This window comes from Poecilia reticulata, linkage group LG13 (assembly GCF_000633615.1).
Source record: "Poecilia reticulata strain Guanapo linkage group LG13, Guppy_female_1.0+MT, whole genome shotgun sequence".
In the NCBI taxonomy this organism is placed as follows: Eukaryota; Metazoa; Chordata; class Actinopteri; order Cyprinodontiformes; family Poeciliidae; genus Poecilia; species Poecilia reticulata.
The window spans coordinates 22,996,070-23,011,220 of NC_024343.1; the positions used below are offsets into that span (position 1 = coordinate 22,996,070).

The following is a 15,151-nucleotide window of genomic DNA, read 5'->3' on the forward strand; positions in this document are numbered from 1 at the left end:
ACTGGTCATTGTCTATACCTGCTTATTGTCACAGGGTTGTTGGAATACTCTCCCACACCATGCCTCATTCAAAGTTACTTAAATTTCCTTTCTTCCCCATTCTGATGCACAATTTGAACATCTTCAAGTAATATTCGCCTCATCAGATACTTTAATATATCTTGCTGCTGCAATGATTGTCTAAATTCCCATTTATGTTAACAAGCAGTTGAATATTTGTGCATTGTGAAGTTGTCATTGAGTCTACATCGGATTGTTGTCATGCTTCACCTAACTTACTTATCGGTGATGTGCATTGTCCAATCTGTTTGTCTTCATGACAGATATTTTATCCAAAAATAGAGTTTCTGTAGTTTAGCCTCAATATGCTGCTCCATCAGAGATTAACTGACTTAAGGAAGCAACTATAATGTTCTGACAGCTCTTTAATTAGTTTTTGATAATATATGAGGGAGCCACAATGATATGCTAAGCTATCAGGACCTCAGCCCCGTACATGGGATGGATAGAAACATCTTTACTAAGCCCATTTGTAAAGTGTTATTGTAAATCTGCCTCAAGCTGCTTTTAGTCATGTGCTACCAAGGTGGCATTTGTATGCTATGACTGCCAATAGTAGCATATTACACACATATTTTGAATACTAAGGATCAGGTTATAAGCACTTTGCTACCATCTTGAAGACAGGGCCATTTTACCTTATTCTTCTGGTTTGCGTTAAAAAAATGCACATTTCCAGCTTTTATGTCTGCTGTCAAATTAACTATGTCTACTTGGTAAGAGTGTTTCCCAACCCTGGTCCTTATGGCACTCTCTGGCCTCCATGCTTTAGATGTTTCCCTTATTTAAGACACCTGATGCAGATGGTTGCAGTTAAATCAGCTGTCAGTTGAAATTATGTGTGCTTTTGAAGCAGGGAAAAATCCAAAACATGCAGGGCAACAGGGTTAGAGAACATTGTTTTAACCAGTGGGTTGTTGGTTCAGAATCCTTTCAGTCAGTCTCTCGTTGTGTCCCTGGACAAAGTCTCTTCACCCGCCTTGCCTGTTGCTGGTGGTCAGAGGGCTTGAAGGTGCTGGTGCAGGGCAACAGTGTGAATGACTAAATGTAGTTTGAAGTGCTATACAAATACAGACCATTTACCATTTGACATAAAATCATTATTTTTATATATTTGTAAATACCTCAAGGCATTATTCTTCTACAACCTAAAGGTTTCCATCCATCAGACACAACAACTCAGCTTTAAACAAACTCAACTGCTTAGGATGGTAATTGGCACATTTGCTTTATTTTGAAAACAGACATTGAAACCATTTTTTATTTTTTTCAGCATTTTTTTTTTCACAAGTTTGAACTCTTTGATAAGGTTGAAACTGGACATTGTACTCACTGGAACATAGGAAAAGAATTTCGTATGTTTGAATTTTTCTTTTTCAGATTTTTTATCTTTTTTTTCAGTAACATCAGTGCAAGAGTAATTTTTTTTTTTTTCCAATTCATAGAAACTGTCATAACAACACCAAAGACATTAAAAAGAAGCCGCCACACCTCTTAAGTTTTTGTGACTGCGAAGAAGTTCCTCTCGGAGGGAGAGTTCCCATCATGCATCTGGTTCCATGGTTCATGCTACTGTTCTCACGCTTGCTTGGCAGAACACAAGTCAATATATATAAGAGCCAGTTACATCAATACTCTAGTAATTTACTATAGTTTATTATAGGATTTAAATGGCAACAGGTCCTTTACTGTAAATGTGGATTGACAGAGTTTGTAAAAGGGGTGTAAACCGAGCCTGAGTGACTCAAGCTGAATAGAAAGAGCAGGAATTTTATTGTCTTATTTTTGATGTGGAATAAAACTACCCAACTAGAAATCTCACACATCTAGATATACATTCGAGTACCCATCTGACGTGTTGCTGTGTTCTCAATACACTTGCGCGGTGCTGAAAACTGAAGTTGCATTTAAAAACTGGCTTGTTTTTTGTGCATGCATTTGCATTTGCAGAACAGATTTTTGTTTTTGCAATGTGATTTTTAAAAAAAAGAGTGCATTACAATGCAAATGAACCGTGGTGCATTGGCAATGCATTTTAAATGTGTGAGAGGTCCAGTTGGAAGCAGACAATCCAGTCATGTTTCATTTATATTCAGTAGTGAAGCTTTTTACCTTTGCAACATCATTATTATCATCATCAAGGTAATATCATTTTTCACACTCATTAATACAGACATCATCATCATCACCATCACACTATTAGCTTGAGCCAAAAAACTTCACGTTGGAAACTCCCCCAACATGAGAAAATCATTGCCACACAAAAAATGACAAACAAATAGAAACTGACCGCCCTCGACATTGGGAAGGCAAAGAGCAACCTTTTTAGATTTTTGTTTTTGTGTTATTCATCATTTTCTATTAATTCTGATTTCCAGTGGCTAAGACTTTGCCGTTAGTCTTCCTTGGCCTCAGAGGTCTCCGCAGCCCCGTCTGGGTGGGCGTTCTCCTCCGCTTTTGACTCCTCTGCAGCATCTGTGGGGAAGCGAGGGGAGAATACAAAGGGAATAAATGTAAATCGAGGAAAAGGAAGGAGAAAAAGGAAACGTGAGTTTGAGAAGAAAAGTCAAGAAAAGCTCATTTTAGCCAACTACTGTTAGACTACAATGATAAAAGTCTAAATGTTGTTGTTTGTTTAAGATTTGGAAAAGTGCTGCAAATATTAAATGTGAGTTTTGGAGCTTTAAAAAGTAATATCTGATTAAACATTGGATAAAAACAACATAATGGGGGGTGGGGGGGGGGAATCTTGAAAAACATAGAAAGGGGCAAAATAATTTCATATTTTTCCATCAAGAGCACACCATCTCAAGCTTCAAGCTAATGCAAAAATATTCCCTTCTACGTGTGTAAATAATAAAGGAGCAGAGGGCTCCTAATGGACCCATGAAACCCTTGAACAGACATCACAATGCTAACAGCAGCATCTTGGCCTGCCACATCTGATTATGTGTGATGCCTACAGGGAAGGACTGGGCTACAATAACCACCAGAGTTGGCTGTTGCTAACTGTGAATCGTTGGTTCCTCACAAACCTACATGTAGGTTTCTAGGCTGTGGGTTATGTTGTTCAGGTGTTTTTATTTTTACATTCTGTCTAATGAGTTTTTCTCTCCAAACAACATTTTTAAAACAACAACAAAATCATACCAGTCAAGGTTGTATTAATAAGTAAACGCTTCAGTTCCAGATGTGCCAGACACATGCATATTAGTAGAGTGCTCTTTGTGAGGTGATGTCACACTTGGATGATCTCATAGTTTTTTAATGAAAAAAAATAATAAAAAATAAAAAACAGATGACATCACCCGGGGTGACGAAGTGCATGAGTGTGTTTTAGTGTGTGTGTGTGTGTGTGTGAAGAGGTGCAGGGAAAAGTGGGACGATCATATGGCTGCACTAATATGTGACTCATGACAGAATGAGTCATAGTAGACCGTCCAGGTAAGAGGTAATTAACTTGTTAGCTGGCATGACAGATTCAAGAATGTCCTTCTCCATGGCTGCTGAATGTGTGTGTAGCAAATACAATCTCATCCAATTTCCTGAGCCAACGCTTGTTTCCAATGTTGTGGCATTTGCTCCAGATTATCCATGGCATCATTGGGACCAGCAGAGAACCGCTGAATAAAGCAACCAGTGTGAGAAAATGGCTGGATTAGGATTTATATGAATAAAATCCACCTGTTATTTTCCACTTGTTTTTAAAGCAACTTGGCTGACAGAATATCAACAGTCATCAAAGGATTTTTCATAAAGACAGAGAACTGATGTAACATACTATGCAGATGACATTTGATTGTTTATAGCAATATTATTCTGTCAGTAATATTTAAAAGTATTTGAAATTTATCTTTGCAAGTAATTTTGGCTTTTTTCTATCTCCTTTGTGTCCAGACTTGGTTAGGTACTAAATGTGCTCTTTTCAAACAACCACTTGATGGTTATTAAAGCAAGCTCAGATGAGAACTGATCAAAACTGAAAACAGAAAACCTAAAATACAGACCTTTTTTGTAATTACCAAACATTTGGTGCATCATTGAACCTGGAGCAACATTTTGATGAAAAACTTTCACTGCTTGAACCTACAATCACTAAAGATTTGTTTGATATCTAGAGCCAAGCATTTTTAAGTAACAGATGTGTTATACAGCTCATTGTTCCGTAGTGTTAGAAACACTTTAACAGTTTTTTTACTCATGTTCCCCTTTAGTAATGAATACAAAATTATTTCCAGATTATTCAATAAGGAACAGTTTGATGCTATGAAAGTCAATTTTGAATTAAACAAGCGTCAGACGCATGGCCTCTCATATCCGACAGTGTTCTTCAGTATATCATAGCAATCTGCACATTAGGAAACCTAACCAAGTTATTCAGTAATAAATATGAATTTACTCTGAGTCAGTTCAGTGAGTCCAGCAGTGTTTTGCTCGCTGTGGCTATAGGTAATTAGATGTTCCTTGCCAGCTTGTGCTTGTTTATGACATGCCTCCCCGGCGTTGACCGTTACCTTTAAGGGATCATTAATCATTCATTTAAATCGGAGCACCTGTTATGGCAGCTCTTCTCCACGCAGGGCCAGCTATCCCCATTGAGGTGGTAACTATGACAACAGGGAGACAGGTGACCTAGTTTCTTTGTAGTTCTCGAGTTGGTACGTCTGTGTGCTTCACCATTTCACACCCCCTCCGACTCCGCACTGAGCATGCTCCACTACCCACCTGTCTGACCCAGTCTGAGAGTCCTTGGACCAGAAATATCAACTCATGTCAAGAGCGTGTTGTCAGAGTCTGCTGCGTGTCTTTGGGACGTCTCTGCTCTTCCTGGAACTTGAACTCTGGTTTGCTTAAAAACGTAGCCTTCATCAGTATTTGTTGTTCATTTTAAAACCGTGACAATGGGGGGATTTAAATGCACTTCTGTCAACTTTAAATAAAGCTTTGTAACATATTCAGAAGATCTGAATGATTGAACAGGCATGGTGATTTCTCTTTAAACGACAAGTAATCTCTGCTTCTTAAATACAGCTTTGATTACTCCTAAAAACGCTCAGCACATCATTCTCAGAGATAATTATTCTTCAGCTCTGCATTTCTCTCCTAAGCATTACCACATCAGTATAGAGTATCCATCAAGCTGAGGCTGAGATACAAGGCTGTTTAATGTAATATTGAGCTGCATTTCTGTGTTAAACAGTGAATGCTGGAGCCCTGCCAATGATCTTTATATCTCAAAGACTTAACGCGAAGTGATGTCCCGGGGTGCCTGCCAAGCAGCCTATCTGAAAGTCTACCAACTCTTCTTTATTACATTTTTACACCTAGTAATTGCTTCTATATTGTTGGAATTGACTAGGAGTATTTGTTTGTCTCCAAGTACCATCACAAACATATGCACAGAAACGTGTCCAATTAAACAACTTTTTAAAGTTTAAAATTAAACTTTAAAATTAAACAAGAATCTTGTTTAACTTTTTAAATTAAACAAGATTCTTATCTAAATGGAGCTCTGTGATCCGCATACCTTTTTTATCATTTGTTTGGTTAGGCTCCTCCTTTTCAGCTGTCGGACTGACAGCAGCAGGCACATCGGCTTTTCTGGCCTCCTCCTTCTTCTCCTCACTCTTCTCCTCTTTTTTCTCCTCGGCTGTGGCTGTGGTGGGACTCTTGGCTGTGGCCTCCACCTCTTTGGGCTTCTCCTCGGCCTTCGGCTCCTCTTTCTGAGGTTCAGAGGGGGCTGTGGCGGCCGTGGGAGAGGCAGCAGCTGGAGCTGCCGCTACGGGAGATGTTGCTGTGCCTGCAGGAGAGTTAGCTGGCTTATCTGCTCCTGGGGTTTTGGCCTGGTTTGTCTCCTCCCCCTCCTTCTTGGCCTCCTCTCCTGTAGTTTCCTCCTGCTTAGCAGGTGCCTCTTCTCCCTCCGCCTTCTTCGTCTCCTCTCCGTTTGCTGCCTCTTCTGCAGCAGGACTGTCTCCGTCCTTCTCTTCCTCTCCATCTTTCATCTTTTTCCGAGTTATGTGTCCACGGAAGCTCGCCTGTATTTTGGTGGCAGCCTTGTGAGCCTTGTCTTCAGGCTTGTTGGGGGTGCCATCCTGCTCAATCTTCTGGTCTGCATCTTCATTCTTCTCCACCTGAGAAGCAAGAGACATTTATGCAGGTTAACAATTGAAACCAAGAGTTTAAATTTAGGGGAAGCAATCTAGGTCTGGAAAAATGTATTGAAGGGATTTTTTTTTTCAGGAAAATATACAAACACAATCCCTAAATATCATGCTGGCATTTGTATCTGTTCATTACACATTGTTCAAATGTAATGAACTGAGAGATCAACAGCAGGAAAAGTTACTGAAAAAGTCTTTAGCCACCCTGTGCTTCTTGTTGATTTCCATTATTCTGACAACCTGCTAAAGTGATCTTCTGAAGTCATTCTTCAGAATGTAATTTGTGAAAAGATTTTCGATGGAAGTTGGATGATTTTCCATTTAGCTTGTGCTAAAGATGATGCAAAACTGTTTTCTATTTCTAATGCTGGCACATCAAAAAACACAACTGATGTAATAAATAATAATAAAAGGTTTTGTTTTGTTCTACTTTGGTTAGTGTATATTACTTTTACCGTCAAATCACAGTTTTGTTTTTTTCCTACTTAATAATGGTGTGAGCATGAAGGAATTGAAGACTACAAGAGTTTCCCCCAATTTGCATACAATTGTTAGCTGAATTGATACAAAATAACTTTGCATACAGTCAGTTACAGCCACTTGAAGCATTTAGCATGCTAAGGTAAGGGACTCTTCATTGGTGCAGACTGAGCATATGCATTGCATTACACAAGATTCATAGATTTATGGTTGTGACATTTTAGTAGCCTTTATCTCAGGCTTTGCTGTAGTGACATATAAGTGTGATGTTTATTTATTTTTATTTATTTATTTATTTATTTGCTCATGTATTTGTACTTTATTGTAATGCAAGGCCTGTTTGTGACTAGAACCTAGCTTAGGAGTACTTAAACTGACTGGCCTTAAACAAAATCAGAAGAACATATAGAAAATATAGAAAACCAAATCAGCAGATAATTCATAGAGGAGGAAATGTGCTTGCCTCAGTTTCATATAAAATAACTTTGGGTTTCCTAAGTTGCTTTGTGCTGGTTAAAAGGTCACAACCACAACGTTAGTTGATTTAATAATCAATCATCTCTATGAATAGACTCATCTAGACTGAAATACAGGTTTTAAAAGCTGCCAATGTTCTTCATAAATATGCTCCCAAGCTGAAATTTAAGCATATAGTCGGTTAAAGACATTTTCATTGAACTGAATAAGCTGTATTTGTAACCATAAAGAAAGAACTGAAGGCTGGGAAAAGTTCAGATTCAGGAGGCAAGATGAGGAAAAGAGTTAGGAGCAGGACAGTGCTGAGTGCAAGATTAACCAGGATTTAATGATTTTACCTTGGGCAACAGGATCCATAGCTGTCCATCAAATAGTGGCTTGTGTTATGAGTCATATAAATCTAATAAAAAGAAATCAAATCCAACAAAAGCATGAACGATGAGTACTGAAAGTGGCAAACAAAATAAATCAACACATTCAAAATGAATAGGAAAATAAATCAATGTAAAAAATATTCACAAGTCAATAACCTGGAAACAATGTTCATCTCAAATCAATGTAAGTAAGCATAATTAAGCAATAGAATTATCCAGCAGCCTGGAGGCTGTAATCATTTATTTATGCTAAGTGGTAAAGAGACAAATGGGGAAACAAGCAGCTTTTAAATGGCTTGGGACACTTTTTCCTTCCAGCTTGAAATGATTTAGCAGGAGCCGGTGACTGACTTCAGGAAAAAAATAGACCCGTAGTATCATTTTATGTGACAGTAATAGCAGACTTAGTATTGTGAAATCAAAGTTGTGTGTGTGTGTGTGTGGGAAGGGTGGAGGTTGATTGCCTCCACATAATGAATTAGGCACACTGGGATTTAAGGGAATACAAATATCTGAGTATTTATTATGATGGTTCAACTTAGGCAGAAGGCTGATATTGTTCTCTTCGCATGCTGCTGAGTTACATTTAGTAAATCCTCCCCTCAGCATCCATTTGTCGCGTGCCGAGACAATTTTCTGCTAGTGATTTTCTAAAAACTGTAAAAGCCATCTCTGTCTCCTGCGTACGGTCGGTGCTTCCCATCTGAATGAGATGCCTGCACAAAAATCTCCTCAGCATTCACTGCCATACCCCTCCCAACCATCAAAGGTTACCTTGACAACCAGAGTGCTAACTCATCACAGCTCTGTATGCTGGTTGGCGCTATGAAAGACCACATATCACCCTGATTGGCAGTGCATCTGACCTCTCGGGTGGAGTGGGCCAATGGGAGCACATAAATTAAAGACGGAGCAATCGGGAACAGCTACGGAGGGGTTGCAATTCAGCTGCAGGGCGTGGTGGGATGAAAGGGTCAATGTGCATGTGTGTGCATTAATGTTGGTAGTCTGTGTCATTAGGCAGCGGGATGATGTCGAAATGTGACTGGAAATCGTGCCCTCATCACTGCTACTGTACCTTTGTTTCCTTCTGCCTCTGTTAGTGTCACTGTATGTGATGTAAGGTCTAAATCGGAGAGCTGCCTGCCCAGGGAGTCACATCAGTGTCGGATGATTTACTGTCAGAGTCAGAGCCCCTAAACCAACATGTTCTCTTCAGGGTCAGTGTGTCAGTGCAATAAGGTGCAGCAGTCTCCCTCCTTCACATTTCCTCCCTTGGGTTCAGATAATAAATTCTACTGCTCCATAGCAACCCATCCTCCTTAATTATTTTTGCCCTGATAACATTTTAAAGTAAAAAAAAAAAATGTACCTGCAGAGAAAACAATCCACAGCTTAATCCAAATAGCGTATTTTAGGCCTGAAGGTAGCAGCTGACTGCAGAGGGGTCAAGGCCAAAATGGTTTAAGCAAATACTAATTAGTGAGAGAATCTTCACTATATTTGCATTAAGTGGTTAATTTCACATAATCAAATTATCGACACAGGAAATGCAAGCAGGAGGCTGTGTGCCACTAATAAACTTCCTGTGTTAAGAGTTTCTACCAAGAGTAAAAACCGTTCTTGGTATGCCTTTCATGCTGAGAACTGTGTACATTTTTATTGGATTATGTAAAATGTACCATTTAATGCAAGTATAATGAAGCTTCCAATCTTAGTTCCTTGAATAAATAATCACCCAACTTTTTGGCTAAGTCCCAAGGTTCAGAAAGTAGCATTTGCCTAAACTACTATAACATTCTTGAGGTTGGATTTGTGTTAAGATGGTAGAAGTCTGGTGTTAACACCTTTAAATCTACCCGTTAGGTTTAGCCTTGGGGATAAACCAGTATGGATTTACACTAAACAAGGACAGTTACCTACTGCTGGGAAAAAATAATTGCCTATAACTTTTTGACAGAAGCTCACTAAAAAATGGACTGGAAACATTTGCCAATTGGCTATTAAGTGTTGTAATAAACATAAGAATGAGTCCTTTCATTAGGCTGGATGGCATGGAGTCAGACAAAGCTGCACTGCCCGGCCCTCTCCTCTTAGTAATATGCAGGCCTCCAGAGACTTGTTTGGCTTTTATTGGTCTGATCTCATAGAAGCTTGCAATTGCCAAAAAACTTGACCTGCGCACTTAACTCCAAACCAGATTACTTACCGACTGCATTCAGTGAGTCAGGCGGACAGAGAAAAGGATTGATGAGGGTGTTTGGGAATATAGAGAGGGTTGTGGGGGGTATGACATCATTGTTGGAACAGAGCTAATATCATTTACTTTATAGATGAGTGGAAATATAATAAAGCATCGGCAGCCTGCTGAGTGATCTCATATCAGCGTATGAGGGCGGGAAACGCCATCACCTTCACATCACCAGCTTAATCAACTGCATTCGCCTGCATTACACTCTTCAGTGATGCTGCGCTGTCATGTTTTTTCAGGAGGATGCTAGACTTGTCATGTCAAGCTCATTGAGCTGCTAGCAGTGGTAAAGCTCTGCTTTGTTGGCTACAGGATATGAAGAATCCCATTTTGTTTCAACAGGACCGTAGTTGCAAATGCTTTTACAAAGCTTCTTGAAGAACTGTTAATTGAGGCCCCGGTCACATAGGAATCCTCCTGCGGGCGTTTTTCCACTCTGTCCCTCTGCGGCGCACATTTTCATTCATAAATACAGAGTCGCATCCCTCAGGTAGCTACAGCACGCCACAAGGTACGCTCGGCTTAAACAAAGACTTCATGCCTGCTCATGGTCTTCCTCAATTCATTTCCGACGAGGCAACATATTTGCATTATCCTGCTGATCAAATTACTTTTTTAATAAAAATCAGCTAACAGAGTTTTCTCCCTTGTGCTCACTCATTTTGGTTGCCATAGATACGGAGGAAGGACGCATACAATGTGAAATCTTTGTCATGTGAAGGCAGACAATGTCAGTGATGATTGTCATAAAAAGCCTTGAGTGTGTTGTGATGTCTAAGGCGTCATGCTTTGATGTAAGGAAACCAACAATGACTCGCATCTACCTCCACAGCCCTGCAGAGAACAAACACCTCTCCTCTGTCTTGTTCGGTTTGTAAAAGTGACAAAATAACTGAGCAAAAAATGTCTTCAGATCATCATCTACTGGCTGAATGTGTCGATCAGAGCTTTTTGCCAGCGGCTGCCGTTCGCCTCTGGTCTTGGCTGGCCACCGGGAAAACCACACCCCATACAGCCAACGGCTTTACCAGCTTTATCCATAGCCAATCGCATCACCATCCCCCTGCCCCACCCCCCACTGCCCCCAGTGGGGACACACTCTAACAATTTGCCACCTTTCCGCAGCCTCCCTGAAAATGCCATTAGGGACTTGTTCTGGGAGGGGGAAGGAAGGAGAAAGGATGGAAGTGGTGAGGAAGACAGCAACCACAGAGCAACAGCGCAAGCTAATGCATACACAATGATGTGCACACAGACCAAGAAGATCTTTTTAAAAATTAATATTTGATGGTTCTATGCCAAATACAATTACGGAGCTATTAAGAGTAATTTTTGCATCCACAATGATTATGTTGCTCAGCATTGCTTTGCAGAAACTCTTCAGTCAGAAAGCCAACAGGTGCATATATATATATATATATATATATATATATATATATATATATATATATTTTTTTTTTTTTTTTTACAAAAGCCATAACAATGGAAATTGCTCTCATATCAACGATCTAAATACCAAAATAAAAACCAAATGGCAATCATTTAGAGCACATACTTCTCAAACTTTGGTCACTCAGGTGAGCTAAGGCTCAGTGGAGCGCCCCTCGCTGAAAGCCTCCACAAGATTTGAATATCTGTATGCTCGTCTCCAATAAGCATCCAGACACCAAAGAGCAAAGGCTGCAGTCTGCAACCGCTGAGCATCTCTTCCTCGTTCTCTTTCTCTTGTCTTTCACTCTTCTTCTCGGTGAGCAAACTGCCACCCACTCACTCTCCGTCTCCCTCTCTCTCAGTCTCACTCACACACACACAGGCACAGCAAAGCAAAGCACCACACCCTTTTAGCCGGCTGTCTCCTGCAGATGAGGAGAGAGAAGTGGGAGGGGGGGGGACTCAGCTCAGGTGGTGGCTGCCACAATCCCCACTCGCTCTCTCTCTCTCGCTCGCTGCCTCTCCCTTGACGGTGAATTCATTAGGATGTAATGTTTCTTTATATTTATTTTTTTTATTATCTTCACCACAGCCCAGGAAAAGATGCTCTGCAGCAACCACTAACAGCCATATGCTAGCTTCATTACGTCCTCCGGAGCAGCCTTTAATTGAATTACACCGGCTCTCTGCCTGAACAAAGGCTCTGCAATCAGCGCTGATCTCATAGGGAGCCGAGGATAAGGACGGAAAGGAAGAAGAGGATGAAGAGGGCTGGACATGAGAGGTGGGGGCTAGTTGGCGGAGGAACAGAGACAGTGGTCTCATGCTTTGGCTTGGGAGTTAGACTGCAAGAGCAGCCAAAAGAGAAGAAGGAACAATTCAGGTAGAGAATAATAATCTTAATAGCTGAGATGACAAAATAGGTCCCCAAGATAAAACTGAAGACTTTGGTGCAGGTGGAATTCAGGTGGAGCCAAAAGAGGGTGAGAAATAAAAACTTCAGCTAAAAAAGTGAGAAGGAGTTGGAGACAACTTTGAATTTAGGTAGGAACCTGGATGCAGGAATAAAGCTGGAAGGCATACGCCGGCAAAGACACAGCCATAATTTGGGGGCAGCAGGGGACTTCTAAAGTAGGTGCTAGCAGCCACTCCTGTACACTGAAACGATGCTGCAGCAGCACTTAGTGCTCCACAAAGATATGGTCCAGTATTACTGTGCTAAAAAGCAGAAAATCATGCTCTTTGCTCATCCATCCATGAGGACCACAGACTGTGTCCAGATTCATTTATTCTTAGAAGCGGGAAGATGAGGATAAGTGCTTATGGCCCGGGGGGGGGTATCTCTCCCCAGCGATGAGGTGTGCAGCCTCACCCACATGGCTGCCGTCTGCAGCATGCAAGCCGGCTTTTTATTCCTTAATGCCTCCTCCCCCACTTTTGATCTCACTCACCTTTGCACTCGTTCACCTGCTCCGCCTATTATCTCCTGCCGGCTGCAGCCACCACCGTCTTTCCTCTTCATTCCCCCTTTTTTTTTTTTTTTTTTTTACATCACCTTTGCAGCATCCCTGCCTCTCCCACCATGCCCCCCCCTTTTGAATGGTCTTTTCCTTTTGCATCTTTACCCCAGATCACCTCCATGTGCAGCAGCCATGCTCCCTCCCTGCCTGCATCTCTCCATGCAGCCTCGTGCATGTCTCTTAAGCAGCCTTAGCTCTACCACTCTCTCTCCTCCCTCCTTGCCAGAGCTAATATGACTCATGTGGGCTGACATTTAAGATGCAATCAAGGACCATCAGAATCCAACATGTTATGAGTCTGATAAATTCCCAATATGTCTGAGGTAGCAGTCTGAACCTCTCTGAGATCACACAGAATGACCATGATGAATGCTGCCTCCTTCTCTTTCTTGCTGTCCTCCACCACTGAGACCGGACTCTGGTTTTCATAAAGCACCCCTTAACACCCTTTAAACGAGCACTCTCTTCACACAACCTCTCCACTGACTGCATCCACTTGTAAAAAGCTGGAGGGCTGTGATAATCCATTTATACTCATTCATTCCCATTGTATTCCCACGAGGCCACTGACATGATGGTGCCGGCAAACTCAATCCGTACCCCACCCATTTTCTTCCTCGCTGTGGAAATTTCTACAGCTCAAGATAACCCGATTTCAAAAGACACTCAAGCACCCCTCATTTAAGGTACCAGTGAAGGCATCACAGAAGGTTGGTCCAATTAATATGAAGCATCATTACGAATGACAGACTCTGACTTTTGGAGAGTTTCTCATCTTTTATATCAACCAATAAAGTGCCCTTTCATAATCTTTAACTTTTTGTCTCAAAGTGTTCAATCAATAAAAAAATAAAAAATAAAAAAAAAGAAACCAGCTGGCTAAGATTGTGTTTCAGCCTTTTGCCTCCTCACCGGAGCAGTGTGAGGTCTGAAAGACATTGTAGCAACATCCATTCATGCGGGATAATCACATTAACTAGGCGTGTCGGGGCTTTGTGGATAGATTTCTATGAAGAGAAGTCGGGCCCAGAGTCAAAGCAAATGAGCCCAATGCTTCCCTCTAATCTCCCCCCACCACACCCCCAAAACCTCCTAATCTGACTACCAGGCAGCCTGTGACAAAAGTTCAGAGATGAGATGAATCATTTAGCGATAGGAAAAAAAGATGCTGAGGATGCTGGAGAAAGCAAAGCGATGCACTTTACCGGTTTGGTTCTTCTTATGCAGCACAGCATAGTTGGAGTTGTAGTATCCTCCCTTTCTCTTCTCTGCTTCTTTCTTCCCTTTTTTCCTTCCCTTTCACTTCTTCTCTGTCACCCTCTCTCTCTCTCTCTCTCTCTCTCTCTCTCTCACTCACTTTCGTGCACACACACACACACACACACACGCTCTCTCGTTCTCTCTCTCTGGCTGTATCACCAGCTAAGCCTTCCAGTGCATTTATTCATCCCAGTTTGCACACACACGCTCTTCGCTGCCTGGGTGCAACTCTTTTCTCTCTCTTACTCTCTGCCTGACAATGCCTACAAGCCCATCCTTTAAGCCCCTCCCTTCCCCTCTCTCCTCCTCCTCCACCATCACTTTTAGATCAGCACTCCTCTCTTCTACATGTTCTCACCCTCCTCTTCCTCCTCCCTTTCAGCCTAGCTCCAGCTAAAGCTGCGGCCCCACCCAAAAAGGCAGCCCCCTTTGATAACTGAGTGGACACCTCCAGCCAGGATTTGCCACAGCGGTCTCATTTTATTCTGCTCAAATTTACTTTTGCGTTACTTCCCACCCCTTTTTCTCACACACAGATGAGGAGATGTCTCTTTTCTTTTTGTTTGGCTCCAGTATGAAGAGTGTGTGTGGGGGGGGCTGGGGTGGGGGGCTTGTCGACTTCTCAGATTGCGAAGGCTCTCAGTGTGTCAGATTATATGCCTGGATGTGCAGTGCCCAAATTTTCAGGGAAATGCCAGAAGCATGTTTTCTGGCGCAGCCAGGGAGCAGCTCCTGCCAGCACAGACGTATGAAAGAGAGCAGCGATGAGCGCTGATGCATGCAGACATACACACACACACACACACATACGCATACATACATATACACATGCACGCTCAGTGCTTTTAGGACACGTCACCCACATCACCAAAACCACCCACCCACCCTCACTCTCTCTTCAACCCCCCCTCGGTACCCAGCGCTCTCTGTTCTCATGGAAACACCACACAGAAGAGCAGAGGAGGAGAAGGAGAGAAGGAAGAAAAGGGAGGAATGATGGCAGGAGGAGGAAGCAAGAAGGCCGGGTGTGGCAGACAGGCGGACTGCTTCTCTCTCTCTCTTTCTCTCTTTTTTTTCCTCCTCCTCTTGTGTCCACCTTTGCACATAGTCTGGTTTAATGAACAGGGACTGGGCAAG

At 41.8% G+C, this 15,151-nt stretch overlaps 1 protein-coding gene across 1 annotated transcript; it reads right to left on the bottom strand.

Moving 5' to 3' along the window:
* Positions 1 to 1,334: 1,334 nt before the first annotated feature.
* On the bottom strand, positions 1,335 to 14,089 carry gap43 (growth associated protein 43). Its single transcript, XM_008426062.2, has 3 exons — positions 13,960 to 14,089; positions 5,588 to 6,191; positions 1,335 to 2,535 (listed from the first exon to the last, which is right to left on the bottom strand). The coding sequence occupies exons 1-3, from the start codon at positions 13,987 to 13,989 to the stop codon at positions 2,456 to 2,458; spliced, it is 714 nt and encodes a 237-aa protein (XP_008424284.1). The 5' UTR covers positions 13,990 to 14,089; the 3' UTR covers positions 1,335 to 2,455.
* Between the last annotated feature and the right edge of the window lie 1,062 nt (positions 14,090 to 15,151).